Source organism: Heteronotia binoei, chromosome 3 (assembly GCF_032191835.1).
Source record: "Heteronotia binoei isolate CCM8104 ecotype False Entrance Well chromosome 3, APGP_CSIRO_Hbin_v1, whole genome shotgun sequence".
Lineage (NCBI taxonomy): Eukaryota > Metazoa > Chordata > Lepidosauria > Squamata > Gekkonidae > Heteronotia > Heteronotia binoei.
The window spans coordinates 73,172,242-73,193,390 of NC_083225.1; the positions used below are offsets into that span (position 1 = coordinate 73,172,242).

Here is a 21,149-nt window from a genome sequence, read left to right on the forward strand (position 1 = left end):
ACAAGCAGGGTCATGAAAGCACTGCAGCAACTATGTGAAGCTGTTACTGTAAGGAAGCAATTTTTGACAATTTCCAGCAATGATCATGGAGCTATTTACTGTTCATAGTTCCTTGTCCTTTCAGACTTTATAGTTACTTCTACAATGCAATACTAGTGTCTAATAATACATAACAGAGAACAGTTAAGAGAATGAAACGTATTTGTACATTAGAATATTTCTATTATTATTGTTTATTTATATTCCGTCCGTATCCCCGTTTGGGGGCTCAGAGCAGAGTACATAAAAATAGAAATAAAATAATAATTAAAATATCATAATAAAACCAATTTCAACATTCAGTCAAAGATAAGTGTCAATTCAAATAATACATTTATAAAAATACTCAAGGAAGCAAACTTACTCCTTGTGCATGGAGGTATTCAACCGTTTTTGTTATTGTCAACAGGACAGCACTGGCTTCCCTTTCAGAAAAAAATTTTTGTCTAAGGATTTTGTCCAAAAGTTCTCCTCCTTTCATTAGTTCTGTTACTAGGTATACGTATTTCCCATCATCATATACCTGAAAAGTGAAACATATAACTGAAAGTGTCCAATTATATACTACAGAATGTGACCTACAGGATTCTGCAACTGAACAAGCAACCTAAGTAAGGGGCACAGGTTCTGATGAGGCCACAAAAATTAGAATTGAAAACATATGGGCAATATCTGACAGCAACAGGTATTCAATTACACTGAATATGTTAGCAATTACACTGAATATGAACCAAAACTGCAAACTAATCCTAAACTAATTTCAAAGTTATGTGATCATCCTTTAGCAGTTTTTGAAATTATGTACCACCCTAATCTTTGAAATGGTAAGAAAGAGTTAGTAAAATTTACTGTTAACTGGATTTCTGATCTATGTACACAAAATACATTCCTTTATCATACACCACAAAATTTGATTCAAAATTTACCAAGATCAGCAAACTAGTGCAAAAAGTTAGGAATTGTGAACTTCATTAAGTATATTTTAATATGTATGTGAATAGCATAGAAGTCGAGGGAGAACAGTATTTAGCATTCACACTGTATGTTGACAGAAGCAGTATTTCACTGCAGTCTTAAGAAATCCAGCATGAAATTAAAAAAAACACCATGCACTTCCCAAGATATTTGCAGTTCATGGAGAACTCTAGAGAGCAAAAATCTTTGTTACAACATGCAGGGTTCCTAACTAGTGAGTGATTAGTGGAAACTTGACAAAAGGCATCACGCTGAAACTGACTGATTTGCCAAAAAATAAAACCAGCGAAGATGCTTACTTACATCTTTAAGAGTAATAATATTTGGATGTTGTCCGTATCTCAACAGGATTTCTATTTCTTCCGTGGGGTCCCTTTTACTCTTGTCTATTATCTGAAGGGGGACGATGATTTTAAATCAATTAACTTAAATTGCAAAACAGTTTGAGCCAACAATTGCTTTATACTCAGAAGTATTTAAATTGTAGTTTGTCAGGGAGAGCTTTTTTTGAGCAGGAATGCAGTTCCATCAGGGAGTGTCACCCAATATGCAAATGAGTTTCCACTAGGCTTTTTCTACAAAAAAGCCCTGTGTGAATCAATGGTGAAGGGTGATGGGTGGCCTAACATGCAAATGAGTTACTGCTGTGCTTTTTCCACAAAAAAAGCCCTTTCCAACATCAGCATTAGGGTCTTTGTGATATGCATAGCAACATCTGGCCTCTTCAACTGTTCTCTACTTGGTCTACCCTTCTGAACACAGGGAAATAGTTGGTTTCAAAACTATTCAGATTTTTGGACAAATCTATTCAGAATAGGATATTAAAGACAATTAGACATGATTACTAAAGTGAATGACCATGGTCAAAGGTAGTATGCCGCTCAATAACAGTTGTTGGGGAGAGGGACAGCAACAGAAGAATGCTATTGCCTTTTCACAGTGGAGGTACTGCATGGCTACTGTAGGAAATAGGGATTGTGGATGGACCCTTGCTCCAATTTGATCAGGAGAATTATGTCATCTTCTCTCTCTGGTCCAGACAGCTGGGTCTTTAAGGGATGCAGAGTTGACTATCTAGCCCAATCTTCCCAAGTTTAAAAAAATCTGCACGTAGTCATCATAAACCTTAGCCCTCAAGCCATCTAGACCTTCAAGGGTCTAGAATCATGAACTCCTTACTGCTATAGCAAAATGGTCATCTTTCTAGGTAACTGGGCAAGCCACTTCTGATTGTTTGAATACTGATGAAATTGGGAGTCACAATGGGAGCCTTCCTATAGCAATGTGGGAGTCATGCTTAAGTGGCTCATTCATCTGGTGGTGGTTCAGCATTTGAACCTATACAGCCAGTCTTCCTTCTGAACTCATCCTCACCTACTTTATTAGGTAGCATATTCTGCCCCTACCTGAAACCACTTCAACTGGGAAAGTAATCTCTTCAAAACTCATAATGCACACACTCACCCACAACCATGACTCCCGATATCTTATCCACTCTAAACCAAACTCAAATTCTACCACAGATTTACTGAGAATATGCTTACCTTTACTGCATATTCCATATTTGTTGCTTTATGTATACATCTTTTGCATACGGAATAAGAGCCAACTCCTATGTCTTGCTTGACTTCATATCCATCAGTAAATTGAATACTGTTCCTGTGCAACTGCTACCAAAATAACATTATCAATTAATGAATACTTTACAAACATCTACTATCTACGAAATGTTTACCAATTACTAGTGAATTACAGAGAACTTTTTTTAAAAAGACCTATTTACTAAATTTTATTCTCATTCCTGTTCCAGCATAAAAGTTAGTGAATGAAATACACAGTTACTACATTTTATGTGGAACATTTTAACACAGGTGTGCAGCAAAAGTTGTAACAAACAAGATGTTGTATAAAACCTGCACAGTAAAAATACTGGGCTCTTACAATCAGGCATGTAAGCAAGGGGTATTTAGTTAGCAGGAATAGGACCACAATAATTAAGAATGAGGTATGAGACAAAAAAGCTGGCTAATGTTGAGTTACTAGATGCATATTTTGCAAATGGGAAGAATTTAGGATATTAGTCCTGAGGCTGTGATCTACAGCAAAATATGAGTGGAAAAAAATGACTAAAATCTCCACGTCCATGTGTAGATTCAGGTTTCAACATGTTCAGTAACTACTCTCCTTCTACATGTCAATCATACAAGAAGCTATCACAAGGAAAATGTAGCCACTTTCAAATATCTTCAACATGAAAAGAAAGTCCTTGTACAAACTGCATGTGCAATTTAGCCACGTGTGTATATCTTGGATCTGTGCATCCACATGCAGAATTGCATAAGCAGTATTTGTTCTGCTCACTGTACTCTGAATCCCAGCCAATACAAACAGCTCTTCATTATGAACATTCACCTGAACAATTGAGTGCACACCAGATGTCTGCATTGCTTGACTTTCATCATCTGATGCAATTGCTACAAAACTGAAGCCTCGAAAGAGTTGGTGAGCATTAGCACTGGGAGGAATACCGGGTGAGTCTGAAAGCAAACACATACATTTTACTCAAAGATCAGATGACACTACAGTTAGCCACATATACTGTAGGTACTTTTGATGTATGTCTAGCGTTGCTCTCTCCGAAAAGGTTTACCTGTGATTGCACCAGCATTTATTTACAACTAGTGAAACTAACATAGTTCTGACACATGGGATGTGTACAGGCTTGTATACTGCAATGAGCATATTTCCACCCCCTACTCCCATGGGATGCCTGGCAAAAGGGGCTGGGCTACACAATCATGGTTGCACTCAGCAAACTCTCAGTAAATAAACATCTTGCGTGCTCATAGTTCTTAGGAGCAGAGTCATAATTAATTTAAAGAAATTGCTACAAAATATGTGGCAAGCAACCATACTAACTAGAAGACTAAAAGAGTTTGCTATTAGCCATGAGTGATTGATGAGGAGGACACAGTGGCCTTAATGACCTTCTTGTGGGCTTTTTGTTCGGCATGTGTTCTCAGACACTTGTTTCCCAATTTGGCTCCAAGAATGGAAATAATTCTTCTCTACAAGGAAAAAGTGTCCTAAAGAGCAAAATTTAGGCAAAGTAAGGGTTCAGTAGTCCACCTAGAAAATTTAAAGTTATGTAACCAAATATGTAATATTTGCTGAAAACAGTGAAAGTTTATTACCTTTTGGAGTTTTTGCTGTAAATTCAGGATCAAAATAAAATGTATCTTCAGGTCTACCAGTTGCAGGCTTAAATGGTGGATTAATTTCTCTTCTGTACAATTTCTAGAACAAATAAATGTTACATAATAGAGTAGTATAAAGCAATTCAAGAATTTTGTGAATATTGAAAAATTTGCTCTTTTATTTCCTACTCACATTCCAATCTATTGTGGAGAAAAAATGATGCCTCTTAATTTCTTCAACTCCATCTGGACCTGCTCCTTTTAAATACCAATATTGAACATATTTAGTAGCGAAATAAGAGACAGAGTTGAGATAGAATAAAGTAGCTTCATGAAATACTTGCCTAATCTGTTTGCAGGGTTCCTTTTGAAAAGCATTCGTAGAAGACTCTGAGCTTCTGGACTTAAAAACTGGGGCATTCCAAGTTTGGCTCTATATAATAAATACATTAATAACATGTAAATATTTTTTTCTGGGAATCTGTTATTGTTTGAAATTTAGCAACATTGTCTACAAAACAAAACCGTTGTCTATTGTGGATATAAAATTACTCTCTACCCACCCAAAAAGGCTCAACATAATACTTTCCTAGAGTAAGAAAGGAAACAATGGGAAATTAGAGAAGGGAATATTTGGTAAAGTAAATATCTAATAGTTCATTTTACTGAAATTTATGAATATAATTTTTATATACATACAGATAAGACTAGCAAACTCAGATTTGCTGAAAAAAATAATCCTGGCTGTAAAATGTGAGTACAATGCTTGCTTTGCCATGCAATCCTATGCAGAGTTAATTTCATTGGCTGAAACCACTGGGCTTAAACAGTGACACTGCATATGATGGTCCAGTTAACCCTCCAAAAACACAGGAAGGATCAATAGGATTTCAGTGTATCTTACTTAATCTTACTTAATCTAAGAGATCAGACCCACTAAATTTTACTGCATTTCAAATCATGTCTAAGTTGCTGTGATGAGGTGACAAAAGGGGAATGAGCTGAATACAGATTTTTAAAATGGGGATGCTGGTTGGAAAGCCTGATTATCTGGATTTTGTTTATTTCCAAAATTTATATCCCACCTTTCTGCCCTCAAACAGAATCTCTGGGCTGCCTGTGGGGACTGGCGCTGGCTCCTCCCCATCAGGGTTGAAACCCTCAGGGATACAAAGCCAAGCAAGAGAAGATTAAGCCTGGGTAAAGAACCAGTTTCACTGAAGGGACTAGCCACTCTTACACTCCCTGTTGGTAGGATTGGGGACCAAAGGCTTGGGCAGCTTCATTAAACAAGACGGGTTGCATTAATTCTCTTTCCCTCCATGGTTCCCATGTGGCTGTTGGATTCAATGGCCTGGCTGATACTGTTCCTACCCAGGTTCCCATGAGGCAATTTCTGAGCTCTGTTATTAAGATCAGTTTGCTCACTGAGAAATGACTTTTCTGCAGAGCAGATGGAAATGCCCTTCCTAACCTAGCACTGCTGTTAGAAAACTGATTTGTTGTGTGAGAAGTACGGGAGGAGGGAGCTTTGTGAATACATTTGCCACTTATTTCTGGCCGAGTTCCTGTCTCCTGTGACTGTTGCCAGGGTAGACAGAAGTTTCGTAGTAAAGCTTATTCCTAGTATAATAGTGCAATGCTGAAAAAAGCTTCACTAGAGAAAGAAAGGGGTTTTCTAGGTAGAGATATCAGGATGTGTGGAGAGGAAAGACTTCTGTGCATCTAGTAACTAGAAAAATACCTATTGCTGTACAACTAGGGTTGCCACTCTTCCCACTACTACTTGGAGCAGTGGCAAGAGAAAAATAAATAAAAATACCATTGGATCAATGCTGTGACCACCTCTGGGGAAAACATGAAAGTGACCTTAGTCATGTCTAGGAATCAACAGAAGCTATATGGTTTTATTTAGCCCCACCCCCACCCAACTCCTGCTGGTTACCTGCATTGCCTGGCAACCCTATGTAAAATACAAAAAAATGGCACTTCAGCTAGAAGACTGATAGCTAGTTTATGGGCCAGACAACTACATTCAAATGTCACACTGTGAACCTCCTGCAATCTATCAAAGTTAACTGGAAATGATGAGATGATCAGAAATGTAGAACACAATCCATGGAATACCTGTTATTAGGACCAACCAAATCACATACAGCAATGTGCAAGCTTTAGAGTTCTCTAGAACTCTACTTCAGTGTGGATGTTCACAAAATGGTATTAAAAGGATTGGGGCAACTGTGCGAACTGAATGACAGAAGAAATGAGGACAGTGACTGCTAGGCAATAGTATGAGATGGCGGTGCCTTCTGAGTGTAAAGTATGGAAAGAAGTACACAACACAGAAACTAGAAGGGCTTCATAAACAATTTAAAAAAAAATCTTTTTGCAGGTGGAAGAAAAAGTAATTATTTTAGGGATGGGGAAAAGCAGCCCTTCAGAATGATTGGTTAAACAGACCCCATCTTACAGCAGTGGAAGTCAAAACTGCATTTCTGAAGTACTGTCGTCTTATAGTACACTACCTAATGGAAAAGCAAGGCTTGCATTCCTAGATAAGCTGTCACATTTTAAGGGACACCAATCAGATGGAAATAAATTTCTAGAATTAAAAGTTCTACTTTTTTTTTACATTGTTCATTTTGAATGCCAAGTAATGAAAGTAAAGGTTCAATCTAAACTTATTTCTCTCTACACTGAGAGGTCTATAACCTTAAGTCTCACCTGTTGCTATGTCTGTGATCTGTAGGGTTGCCTGGTCCAACTCAGGAAATATCTGGGGGCTTTTGGGGTGGAACCAAGACCAAGGTTGTGACAAGCACAACTGAACTCTCAAGGGAGTTCTGCTATCACATTTTAATGGACCACACTCATTTTAAATTCCTTCCCTTCACTGGAAATAATGGAAGATAGGGTACCTTCTTTTGGGGGCTCATAGAATTGGATCCCCTAGTCCAATCTTTTTTAAACTAGGGTATGTGTGTGTGAGAAGAGGCATCAGATGCTATGCTGAAAATCTGGCACCTCTACCCCCAAAACAGCCCCTCCCAGAGCCCCAGATACCCACAGATTGATTATCCAGTGTACCCCATGGGGACCAGTTATAGTTTAAGCATCTTAGTCATATATGAAGACATGCACTGATCTTATTTGGAAAAAGATATGCACAGAAGATTAGTCACTGCCTCAAGCAGATTCATTCAACTATACATTTTCACATTTTCCCTAGTACTGGAATAAAAATAAGAACCCTAGAGAAGTAAGATTAACAGAAACCATGCTAACTTTGCAATACAAAAGGAATAGTATAGTGATACCCCATCCCAAAATGGTTTGATAGAAAGTGTACACTTGATATTATTACTCAAATCAGTTAAGCTAAAAGACAAAACACTTATGTAAAATGAAAACTCATTAAGAGTCACTTGCTAAAAGATAAAAAATAATTTCACATTACTACTGTGTAATGAAAATTATATAAATTTGTAAAAAGTATATTTGGCAAATACTCATGAACTCTGCCAAAGACATAGGAACATTACTATCACCCCATATTATTGTTTAAAAATGAAGATCCAAGCAGCTGAACTATGACCGTATTGAACTAATATTGTGGCAAACTAAGAACTAATTGCACTTATTTACAGTGTGATCATGTGTATGTTGACTTAAAAAACAAGTCCAATTTATTTATAACATTTTTGACAAGTTGAAGATTTGTCTCATTGTTTTATACTGTTTCTCATATTCTTAGGTTAGAATAAGATGGCTGAACTCTAAGACAGGAAACAAAATAGAGGTACAAAACTGTTCCTCTTATTAAAATAAAAGTATAAATTACAACAAACAGAATATGTATCACAAATGATATATGTCACATGGAATATATATTGGCCAAATAAAAAAACACAAATTCAAAAAATTGTATCTATTTTAACTTCTGGCTTCATTCAAAACCCTGTTAAATGTTGAGGCTACAATAAACTAAAATATTATTTTTTAAATCCTGTTTTATCTGTTTTAACCATAAAGAACAAGCCGCTTAATTATTACCTGTCATAGGAATTATTCAAATGGTCATTTGTGAGGTCACATATTTAGGAATTTTTTGAGCCTGCAAGAACTATCATTCAGAAACACTGAATCCCAAACAGAAAGTGATTTTGGCAATGTGTCACCCATTCTGAGATAGAAAGCATCAGTATGCATACCTTTTCACTAACTACCACAGTGGCATTAGCATGAATAATTCTTTGTGGCAAAAATTACATAAATTAGGCCTTCCTTCTTTCCCCTTCCCCTCTTTTCCTTTTGTACCATCTTTGGGGGGCGCCATCAAAATTACTCCTCGGTGGTTTGTGCTTTATAGCACTCTGCTGCATTTTTAAAGAAAGTATGGAAGCATGCTACCCATCACTGATGGACAAAATGATTGTCTTTTCTGTTGGCGGAGGAGCTCCATACAGGTTCCAATGTCAGAAGTTCATGAGGGAGGCCTGTAGAAATCACTCCTCCCCATTGAACTCCATATCTATGGCCCTTTCCAAGTAGCATCTACCTTGGATCCAATGCCCACTTCAAAGCTGACAGCTATACTTTTAGTTCTCCAGATAGCAGAGACAAAAAGTCTGCACTGGGAATAACTGCCTCTAAACAGCTGTTAAGGCAAGAGTCCAAAGACAGCTGCTTTTGGAACATAAGAGAAGCCATATTGAACCAGGCCAATGGCCCATCCAGTCCAACACTCTGTGTCACACAGTGGCCAAAAAAACCAAGTGCCATCAGGAGGTCCACCAGTGCCCCCTCCCTTCAAATAAGGGAGAATCTGTCGTGGTGGTGGGGGACCACCAATAAATGCAACAACAGACTGCTAGTGGACATTTTGGTGTTTTTAATTCCATGTTACACCACAAGGTTAGATCCAGTTTAAATTTTGCCTGCCTTCAATGTAAGGAGTGTTCCACCAGAGGAAGAGATGTGGAGTCTTTTCAGACAGCCTAAATGTTCCGTTATGGTAACTGGCCACTAGTGGATTAATTCTGTCATTTCAGGCGTACCTGTTTTAGTAACTTGCTGCTAACGGGAATACTTTTACCTGTTCATACAATCCCACTTCTGTCCCGTTGGTGAGGCATGCCTAAGGCATTGCTGATGCAAACTGCTTTCCTCCCATTTTCAACCCCTTCTTCTGGTGCTGAAATCATTATGGTGGGCTGTGTAAAATGCCCCATGCCCCAGTGCAAGATACTTTCCACTAGCAGATGCTCCTTGCACTGGAGAAAGGCTTAATTGTTAGCAGAATAGAATGAAATCCAACCCTTAGCTAACAAAGGAATGGAAGTGAAGATGTGAAGCTGAACAAGAATATGTCTACGCATATCTTTAGAGGAAAGATCAAAATTCATTTGTATTACAACAGGAGTTTACAAAATGAGGAAAAGAAATAGTCTGACAGAAACTGAAGTACTAAATGAGCAGCTGTGGTATACGCCTGCGCACCACCACATCCAGCTTAGGATATAGGAATAGTCTATCATATAAAATTCTGTACTGAAACAAATAATGAAAACCAAAAGACTTGCATCTAGACAAATACAGAAATAGTTACCAGCACAGAAGGAAAGATTTTCATGATATAATTGGACAGTCATCTACAATGAAAGCATAACTCGCAAGCATCTTAATGGTGATGTTAGAATTAAAAATCAATATGTGAAGATCAAAGGAGGGCATTTTGAGGAGGCTGCAGAAACATGAGATTGGAAGGAGGAAATCTTGGCAACAGAAGGAACATAAAGATGGAACAGAAGGAGAAAAGATGAGAAAGTTTCCTGAGGTTGGATTACACTGTTAGTATTGCAAAAATGGCAAAAGGATAAAAGACAGAAGAGAAAACATCACAATTGCCATTGGGCCTAAAAATGTTATTGCAAACTAGAAAAGTCCTCACAACTTTAAATAGAAATAATAGTAAATTAGAAATGGCAATAGTAGGATTAGTGAGCTGGGATTTATAAGTACCTTTTGGAAATGAGGGAAGAGTAGGAATTAGATATTGCAGCCCAAAGAGTATCCCCAGCAGAATACCTGGTAAAATATATATAAGTAAGAGTGTACTCACTTGAGAATCATAGTCATGGTTTCTTTTCTGTCTTTCCCTTGGAAAGGTAGAGTACCAGTGAGCATTTCAAACTGTATAGAGTAAAACTTTCATCAATTACATTAAAAGACCTAGAGAAAACCTATTTTTTAAATGTTAACAACACTGCGTAGCAGAATAGTATTTTAAAAACCATTTTCTACACACAGCTATTAAATCTCTACAAAACAATGCTCCTATACTATTTTCAAGTTTGACAAGTAATTCATCAGTTTATGTTCACATTCCTCAAACAAAAGACAGTATCCTTGGGGTAATATAGCTTTTAGCTGTAAATTTTTGCATTGGGTATACTTTGGAAACTTAAAAGATGCCTTCTTTTAATGAAGCAAATTTAAATGAATCCTTTTACCTATGCGAGGGTTTTTTAAAAAATAAAAAATATGTTTGAGCAATAGCAAACAATATGAGAGATTCAAAGAGAAAAAAATCCATATTGCAGTTAATCAGAATTAAAACTATCATGCTAATATTATTACCAATATGGCTGGGTCTCATATTTAAGGTATCTTTATATTATGTATCCTTTCCCTTCCCAAGGTTTAATTGTACATTAATTGGTCATAGTTACTCTTGAAATACAATTTTAAGTCTCTCTAAAATGTTTCTATTCCTATATTCATCTTTAATGTGACCATTAATATATACACAAACTTGCTTTAGCTAAAAAGATAAAAACAGTTGCTAGCAAATGTGGACTTAAATCCAAATTGTAGTGTGACTCATTATTTGATACAATCTTTTCTGAGGGATCAAACTACCAAAAGCAATTAAGAGCCTTGCCAAATGATAAATAAATGTAGCACTCTGATAATTAGTAAATACAGAGGGCATATGCATCTTCAAGTCAGAAACAAAAATATATGTGAGTTTATTCTTCCAAATGAGGTCATATAATATTCTAAAATCAACACTTTTCAACCATAACTCCTACACAGGGAAAAAATAAGCTTCTATCGTTTCTTTGTGGAAAGAAAAGATAAGGAGTGGGGGTTTATAGCTCATGTCGTACAGCAATATTGCACTAAACACATGAAGAAGGTACTTTTGAACACTTAAAGACAGTCAATTCAAAATTGAACTGAACTGCTTACATGCTGTAAAGTTGCTACAGTTCCCTCTTGAACCACTAAACTGTAAAAATGGTTTAAACTGATTCAGGAACATGCTTGACCGGTTCTGAAAACTTAATAGCTCCATGCCATTGTGTGGCAGGATCACACCAGCCCTACATAATAACATGGAGCCAATAAGGAAGCACAGGTGTCCACAGATGGGCATCTGTTTTTCAGGGGAGATGTATCAAACAGTGTGTTCTACATCCCACATAAAATGAGAGAATTATCTGCATAACTCAGGCATACATATTTGAATTTGACCTTTCCATATATAGGCATTAGGAAAATATGACGTCTACATGCAAGCCCACATGAGGGTCAGGTATTCAGTGGGTGGTCATGATCCCAAACCTCATCATAGATCTGGCCTATTTATTTAATTCTTAGTAAGCGTAGTCTGCCATCTGAAAGCCTCCCAGGAAGGAAGTATGCCTTCCAGCAGCTTATTCCACCCTGGAAATTCTTCAGACTGGAATATTTCAGAAAGATATGGAGGGGTTGCTCTTTTATTCTGGATATTTTATTTTTACTATTATTGTAAACTGCTTTAAACTACAAGAAAAAGAAGCGTATAAATGTTTTAATACATAAATAAACAAACCACTACTTTCCGTAGCCTACGTTTACAATGAAAACATGAAAAAATTCTCTAGTTTTATGTACTTTACTGAATAAACTTCTTTGAAAGTAATTTTGTTTATTTCACTGGAATATAACTACCAAGTAAATGAGCTGAGGATCAAGGATCCATAGAATTTACCACTATCAGTTCCCCAGAAACCTACCATTAACACACCAAAAGACCACCAGTCTGCACTCTGTGTATGTCCTCGCCGATTAACTACCTCTGGTGCCATATATTCCACTGTTCCACAGAAGGAGTATGCTTTTTTCTCATGATCAATAGACTCTTTGCTTAAGCCAAAATCTAGATATGGAAGGGGGGAAAAACCAGTAAGCATTTCCTGCACTCACACACATAAATATACAGACTTTTTTCTGTGGAAAACTATATACATCTCCCAAGTTATGTATGGAGGCAGGGATATCAGACTTATGCACGCTGGCATAAATCACCAAAATTGACATCATATTGTCAGTAGTGATACTTTAGGATTCACCAAAACTCTATGGTTAACTCAGGATTTTTGGCAAAATCCTAGAGCGTTGGCCCCATTGTCATGTCATCACATCTGGATTTTGTTGTAAGGTGCATCATGCACCAGTGCAATGCCAGTAAGCAATTATTTTCCACCCCACTGCCCCCTCCTGCTGGCCTTTCAGGGATTGCCGGGTCTCCAGCCACAGAAGAAGACGACCTGGCATACCTATATAGAGTAGAAGCTTGCTTTTACATACCTGTTAGTTTAATATGCCCTTCTTCATCAAGTAGTATGCTACAAATTAAAAAGTGACATTTTGAAATGTTTGGAATCTGGTTTTGATTGAATTAAAAATAAAGAGTGCAGAATGCTTACATGCAATATTGAGAGCATTGCAATTAAACCTTGAAAATACAATATTTATTACATACTTCTATGTAACAGAATCTATTTTAAATTTATGCCTTTTATGATAAATCATCACATTAAGAAAATTATTCAGTACTTTTTCCACATGTATCTTTTTGGTCCCTCTTTTCTCTAATACACCACAGCTATATTTGTAATGTTGTTGGGGGTTTTATTTAAGAGGTGAAAACATCTGGTATGTTTTAGTCTAAAGAGGCAGTGAATGTATAGAATTATGACATTTATCTATTTAATACCATAGCTCTTCAGATTTAGTGAGAGGTAGCAGTTAACGAAGTAATTTATACTTACTTTTCTGGCTTTAAATCCCTGTATATTATTCCCAAACTATGCAGATGATCTAAAGCAAGTGCTAATTCAGCCAAGTAGAATTTGACATCATCTTCTGTGAACATCACCTATAAAGGAAATAAAACAATAATTTCTTATAAAGCAAATTTCACAATAATTTTCTTATCAAGAAAGATTATTTAAATGGATAACGATATATTCACAACCAGAAGGAATTAAGTGTTCAGTTTATTCATATGGTCAAGGACCAACATAAAATATATCATAACTGTACAAATGTTATAATGAATTACAGAGATTAGATGAATTACAGAGAGTTAGTCCAATATTATATATAAGATATATAAAATATATTATATTACAAGTTAAAAATAATTATTGTTAAAATTCTATTGTGCTACATAAAATTTCCTAGAAAATTTTGCAAGCAGTTGAGAAAAACCTTGCGTTGAGAGCTATAATCTGTGGATTGGCATCTATTAAGAAGCATCCTAGTAAACTCAGGGATGGAGCTGCCTTCTGAGCAAAGGGAAAATAATCTTTTCATGAATTTCCTGACAGAACCAGCGGTGAAGCAAAACATGTTCAGTTGCTTCAACCACACCACAGCTTCACATGGGCAAACCTTCACTGACATAGGAGTCTTTCTATATCACCCCTCCACCACCACGGAAGGAAGTACTCGCCATCTGGCTTGAGAGAATATCCTTTGATGGGTCAAACTATTCAGTAACAAAAGATAGGCAGCCAGGGCTTCAACATATCTGGAGTTCTCAAAGGCCAAGAAATTCGGTACTGTATTGATATTGTCCCGCTGTTCAATATCTAACAACCCTTGAGTTTAAGGTTGCTTTCACCTGGGCTAGTCCCATTGCCAGAAGAAACTGAGGGAAAAAGCCTAAATTCATCATCTTATGGTACACTGCCTTTAACCAAGAAGAGCAAAAGCAATCCCAAAGAATTAAAGGCGTTAAACCTTGAGGGTTATAATTTAGCTTGAGCCAGAGAGGCAAGGCAAACCTGGCCTCTACTTTGATCATGCCAGATTCCAAACTCAAACTTGCATTAGAAATATTGCTGGGCAGTCAAAATGCTGCTCTTAAAAATTTGGCCTGAAATAATTTGAGGTCAGCTGGTAAGTACTGCTCTCCCCTCAAGCAAAAGAATTTAAGTATGGCCTGGGTGGATTTTGACCAAAATCAACCACATGTTCATGATGGATATTCCTTGCCCCAGATGATTGTTACATCACCACTAGATACTTAAAACTCACCATCTGTTCTATCCTATAACCATTGATACTCCATGCCCTAATTTTGGGTCTCTTGCCAAATGACATGATTTTCTTTTTTAAAATAATTAAACACTAGCTGGTTCTTATTACAGCAATGGCTAAATGTTACCAAAGCTCTTCTAAGATCCAAAGAGGTTCTAGATGATATTACTGTGTCATCAGCCTATAATAGGACAGAGATCTTTCAATTGGCTAACATAGGGGGGTGAATGTCTTGGTTACTTCAACTGCTAGTCATGTTGGAAGAAATTAGTGTTGTGATTAAAAATTAGGATTCTGGGTGTTCATTAACACAACAGATCTGGCATTTAGTACAAATGAACCTATAAAGGTAAAGGTAGTCCCCTGTGCAAGCACCAGTCGTTTTCAACTCTGGGGTGACGTTGCTTTCACAGTGTTTTCACAGCAGACTTTTTACAGGGTGGTTTGCCATTGCCTTCCCCAGTCATCTACACTTTCCCCCCAGCAAGCTGGGTACTCATTTGACCGACCTCAAAAGGATGGAAGGCTGAGTCAACCTGAAGCCCGCTACCTGAACCAGCTTCTGCTGGGATCAAACTCAGGTTGTGAGTAGAGGGCTCTGACTGCAGTACTGCAGCTTTACAACTCTGTGCCACAGGGCTCTTACAAATGAACCTATATCAGGTATCAAATGAGAATTCAATAGACTATCACATCTCAATGATTTCCTCTAAGCAGCTGGTTCAGACAGAAGGTGGGAAAAAACTCAATAGAAATTGTGTATGGGAATCTCACAGTAAATAAAGTAGCTATGAAATGACATTCAGTGAATTTAGAATGTGGGAGGAACATTTAGCTGTTTGAATACATTCTTTAAAATGAAATCAAACCCCAGTAAAATTACTTTTATGCTGTAAACTTTTATTCTTCTTACCTCTTTGGATAAACGTGTAAACAAGTCTCCTCCCCTGAGAAAATCTAAAATAAGGTAGAGCTTCCCTTCTGTTTGAAAAGCTGAAAAAAATGTATTTTAGTGCAGCCACATATAGTGCAGAAACATATTTGATTATTGTTACTATAATCAAGCAAGAAGGGGACCTCTTGCACAGAAGGGGAAATCGCATACTCCCCCTTTCTCCTCTGACTGTCTGCAGCAGCTCCCCACTCTTCTTGCCTCCAGCTCAGGTAAGAGCCAGATCTTTCACTATGCATATTAGGCATTTGCCTAGGGCACTGGCCCTGGGTGGTGCCAAATTGGGTAATTTGGATATAAATGTAAAGATCTGAGTACTATGTTGCATTATGTAATCAGATATAAAATTTAACACTACAGATATTAATACTAGATTAATATCCTATTTAATTTTTAATATACTTAAACACTTATGTGTTCAGATTATAAATTAAAAAAATAATTAATTAAAACAATGTTTTGCATGCTATATTTGATCTGTCTCCAGTAGCATTACCACCTCCACGAAGCCCTTAGTGCTAGATGGCACCAACCTTGCAGATCTGGCCATTTGCAGTCAATCTGAGCACTAAAACTCTTGCAAGATAAAGACTGGACTATTTTAAAAGTTAACTAAAACATTTATGTTTTAACACTCTGAATTTTGAGTACATATGGGACTGGATCCTGCCTAGAATTTCCATGCATGTAAGTAGGGGAATATTTTTCATAGATTCTCCCCTGCCATGGCAGCCTCAAACAGCCCCAAATGCTGCTCCTAGGGGACAGGGAAACCCCAGGAATGGTTTAGGGAAGAACTAGAGATCTCCCAAGGGAGAGGAAGAACTGGCAAAACCCAACAGAAATTCTGAGAAGGATCCAAGGTGTTGTCATCTAAGAGGGTTGCTCAAGCCAAGCACTACTAAAGCCAACAGAAACTTCTTCGCAGAACTTCACAAAAGCCAGACTGGAATCCTGTGACAGTCAATTCATATATAAGAACCACCTTGCTAGATCAGACTAGTAGTCCATCTGATCCGGTATCCTGTCTCACATGGTGAGACTCTAGAGCAGGGGTGTCATACATAAGATCCGGGGATGGAACTGGCCTCTCCTGGATTCTTATACGGCCCACAAGCAACTGGTGCAAGAGAGAGAACAGAAGACTGCTTGAGGGGATGGGCAGAGCCACTCCAATTGTGGCTTCAGTATGGCAGAACAACATCATCTGCAGCAGTCAAGCAGAACACCTTCACTTCAGGGATGGCCTTCATTGGTAAGCTGGGAATCACTGCAGCTACATTCATACCTCTCCACTCAGTCTGCAGCTCTGGGGATGCTGTCCCAAATGGCTACAGAGATCAGCTTTTGTATATGGGGTGGTGGTGGTTTTGCAGACGACCAGATTATCCTCTGTTGGGGCCTGCTGGCAGTCAGCTCTGCCACCGCATTCATGCTCCCCCATATGGCAACTGTGCTTTGGCCCGGGGGCATTCTTTAGCAGTTTCTTCCACATATCAGGATCCGAGGCCTTCCCCCAAAAACACAACTTGCAGCCTGGCCTCCCTCCCCCATGGACCATCTGACAGTCTTCAACCTTAGGTGGCTGCCACCTTGTGGGAACAGCAGTGCTGGTGATATCTAGTTGCACTGGTTATTGGGTGGCCTGGGGCCTCTGCCACATGCGTGGCATCTGCTCCGCAATAAGATGATCCAGTGGCCTTCAGCCTAGGATAGCTGCCACCATATAGAGGTGGCATGGCTTGCCGATGATCTCTAGCTTCAAGCCCCAGCATCTTCCCACCATGGATCATCTGGAAGCCTTGGCTGGAAGTGGTCTCTGCCACATGGACATTTTCAGTTTATCGGGCTTTGTTTGGCCTGGGTCCCACTGTGCACATGGCCTGAGTCTTGGGCTGCTGCCCCCCCCCACTTCTACAGGCGGCGGAGGGGTGGGGTTAGTTCCACTTGTCTTCCAGTGCCCTTCCATGGTGGCTTGGGAGCAGGGGGTATCTGGCAAAACCTGGATGCTTTGCATTTTACCCTGGGGCATGGGCTCACAATGTTGGCAGTGGAAACAGGTTAGCGAAGGGGTTCCCTCCCTCCAGGCAGGGTGGAATAGTTTGCCCAGTGCTGCACTTTTGGCTCTCCAATCCGTCCATGTTGGTTTCATCTCAGCCCTCCTCTGCAGTGAGGATACACCAATATGAAGCTTACCAGCTGCAGTCCTTTATAAAGTTTATATACCTAGTACTGGCATTATGTTTTATGGGACACACAGCACAGCCAACATAGTGGAATTTATGTCAGATCCAGCCATAATGAATGAAGTCAACACCTCTGCTCCAGAAGGCTAATGAGGGACAAAGGGCAAGGCCTTCCCCTGACGTTGCCTTCCAGCACAGGTAATCAGAAGTTTACTGCCTGAAGAGAGTCCCTTTAGTTAAGCTGGCTAGCTGCCACCAATGGCTACTTTATACAGAGATTAAAAAATAAGCAAACATTTTTAAAAGAGCAGTAAAATGGAATTTGGCAAGCAAAATTTTTGCATAGGAATATAAATTGATCTTTAAGAAGTTTCATATGGTAGCATCACCACGAACAAAACTACCACCAATTTGTAAGCCATGAAGTTACCTATGTTGAGTGATAGGGAAAAGATCTCACATTCCTACACAATATCCACTTCATTGAGAATTTTGCTAACAGATTTGTAGGGATACATCAAATGGGGAACTTCTTGCTATATTTTGATTCCATATTGATGGGATCGGGATTATATGCATAGATGGCAAACACATATGTCATGGTAGCAGAAATATCTAGTAATTTAAGGAATTAAAAACTTACCATAATGTAATTTGACAATAAAGGGATGATTAACTTCTACTAAGATGTCACGCTCCATTTTTGTCCGAACACGATCTCGAACTATAGAAAGAAGATCCAACAAATTAGCTCAAATCAATACTACTAACTTGGCTATGCATGTGGAGTTTTATTTATTGTATTTGTAGACCGCTCTTCTCACTGAGACTCAGAGCTAACTACACAGTTTAAGTTGACAGAAGTCCACACAAAAGACGTCTAGTCAGTTATATTCAGGCTGGTAGAGTCTAAATAAGGGGCCAGCTTATGATCTAAATGTAACTGAAAGAAGGTACTCCTAGCAACCATTTTGATGGATTGAATTGGTATAGCAGGTGACAGTATTTTTAGTCTGTGAATTGCCTGAGCACTGTGGTGGAGAGGCAGCATAAAAATATTTTAAAATAAATAAGTTTCTCTAGTAAGGCACTTAGGTACATTAATAATGCATTCAAATCAATAGATGAAAAGCTCATAAGCAAAACCACAATGAACACAGGCGAAGAATGAAAATCACTATAGCATTTAAATTTAGAAGTGACTCAATAAAGGCATTGACAGTATAGCATGTATGTTGAACATACACCTAGGCAGTTCTTTTTGACAGCAAATTTCCATAAATTGTGAACTGCAAAAGTGGCATAATAAGGACTGTAACAAAAAGTCTGCCCAAGTATCTCTGAGAATGCCTAAAGCATCACAGAATTGCCACACACACACAATTTTATCAGCTGTGATACACAATGACAAGGATATAATAAAGAATAATTTCCTATCAGGATTTAATATGTCCTATGTCTTAAATTCCTATTGTCTTAGAAGGGTTATAAAAATAAAAACAATCTTTCAAACAATGTATAGAAGCTCATACAGCAAGTAAACACCAGAAGGTGGAAATTGCTTTGGATGCTGTCTATAGACACCAGTGTTCCATATCCACAAATATATTTAACCTAAGTTTCCTAAACTGCCAATCTGTTTCTGAAACTCATTTTTAAAACAGAAGAAATCAGTATATGCTATTTCTGTGTCATTTATAAAGAGATTAAATTGTTATTATTTATTATATTTATTAATTGTGCAATCCTTGCTACTGCAGGGTTCTGGGCGTACAAGTCCATTAAAAAACATACAAATAAAACAATTAGTAACTTAAAAAACATTTTAGAATCAGATGGCAAAAAGTAATCAATCCTAGTTCAGCCAGCTACTTTGCAGGCAGGGGGAGAAGGCAAAACAAATCTAGAGACTGGAGAAGGATGCCAGCTAAGATGGTAATCATTGCTGTCTTCAACTGAAAGCCTAAATGTGTAGAAACAGTAGAAATGTGTAGAAATGGTATTGTTACCTTTCAATGTTGCCTTTTTTAAGACCTTCATTGCATACAGCTGTCTGGCATCAGATCCTGAGATTTTTTTTACAAGGAATACCTGTATAAAATGCAAGTTTAAAATGTTCTACAGCAATTGTATAAATCCATACAAATGACTGTATACAAATGAGGTGAACAGTCCAGGGGTGAAAATCTCTGCACATCTGAACAAAATTCATAAATATACTTCATGCGTGTAAAATATATGCATAGCAGCAAGCAGAATCATAACCCCTTACAGTTATCTCCAGACCTTTAACTGAAATATACATGTATCAACTATAATATACAATGATCCAACCAACATAATTTTAAATTCCTATTCTGAGTATTAAGGTTCACAATAATTAAATATGTATTTCCTAACTAAATTACACCTTTGAACCTTTACTTAAAATAGACCTCAGGATGGGGCAGGGCAGGTACTGACTTACTCTCCCACAAGTAGAATCTACATGCTCTGAGGTACAAGTGAACACAACATATCCTAGTAGTACAAGTGTACTAGCATTCCAACATGACATTGTTCAGATGCTTTTGAGGTTTCAAGTGTTTCAGTTATGTTTCAGGAACTAAATAAGGATCTGTGGCATACCTATTACCTACAAACACCACATGCTCTGTTGCTCCTCACAGGAAAGACAAATACTAAATATAGTGTTGATCACACATTCTTGCTTAACTGAACTTGTTATCCATGGAATGGTAAAACTGAGTGACCTAGGCATTACTTAAACTGCCTCTGGTTTTATCCAACTGAATTACAGTGGAAAAGGGATTAGTCTATACCAGGATTAGTCTATACATGTGGCCCACAGGCCATCTCCGACCCCTACTGGGTTCCCACATGGCCCCCAGGGCAACTGGCTCCCTGTTACTTACTCCTCTGGAGCTGCTGCCACCATTACCTTGCAGTTAGCTTTTGCCCAGCTTCTTCATCCTGGTTCCTGCTCTCTGCAGGAGAGAACCAAGCCATACCCCCCCTACCCTCCATTGGCTGAGCTTGCCTCCTTTGGGAGGAAGGGAGGGAAAGCAAAAGCCAGTGCCTGAGCAGCAGAACAAGAGCAAAGTCTGACTCCTTTAAGAACAGCAATGTCTCATTTTAGGAATAAGCTTTCGTTCTTCTTCAGAGAGATGGAGAGAGGATGGATGGATTCTTCTGCCAAGCACAATTTATATTGTGATTACTGTGCTCTATATTTCCTTTGAGATTTGGACTTTCTCTCTCCCCCCGCTCTCACACAAAAGTGTAGGTGTGTTAAAAGGAAGGGGCTTGTTGGGATAAAGGTAAGGAGAATTAAAAGAAAATTACTTTTGCTTACTCTGGAAAGGTTTTTCTAGAAAGATTAGATTTCTCAGAGCCTATCTAGGATTTAATTTTCTTTCAAAA

General features: G+C 38.1%; 1 protein-coding gene across 2 annotated transcripts in view; it reads right to left on the minus strand.

The window, feature by feature from the left end:
• RPS6KA3 (ribosomal protein S6 kinase A3) overlaps window positions 1–21,149 on the minus strand; it is a 61,108-nt gene that overhangs the window by 11,209 nt on the left and 28,750 nt on the right. Inside the window, exons 4-17 of one of the 2 annotated variants that reach the window (XM_060234053.1) lie at window positions 19,736–19,817; window positions 18,370–18,450; window positions 15,502–15,581; window positions 13,313–13,419; window positions 12,849–12,886; window positions 12,275–12,417; window positions 10,333–10,403; window positions 4,556–4,644; window positions 4,405–4,469; window positions 4,209–4,311; window positions 3,427–3,551; window positions 2,559–2,681; window positions 1,318–1,407; window positions 404–562 (exon numbers count right to left, since the gene is read on the minus strand). In XM_060234053.1, the coding sequence (XP_060090036.1) occupies window positions 404–562; window positions 1,318–1,407; window positions 2,559–2,681; window positions 3,427–3,551; window positions 4,209–4,311; window positions 4,405–4,469; window positions 4,556–4,644; window positions 10,333–10,403; window positions 12,275–12,417; window positions 12,849–12,886; window positions 13,313–13,419; window positions 15,502–15,581; window positions 18,370–18,450; window positions 19,736–19,817 (1,356 nt within the window). Of the gene's footprint in view, window positions 1–403; window positions 563–1,317; window positions 1,408–2,558; window positions 2,685–3,426; window positions 3,552–4,208; window positions 4,312–4,404; window positions 4,470–4,555; window positions 4,645–10,332; window positions 10,404–12,274; window positions 12,418–12,848; window positions 12,887–13,312; window positions 13,420–15,501; window positions 15,582–18,369; window positions 18,451–19,735; window positions 19,818–21,149 lie in introns of both variants that reach the window. The other variant, XM_060234052.1, reaches the window with a different exon arrangement.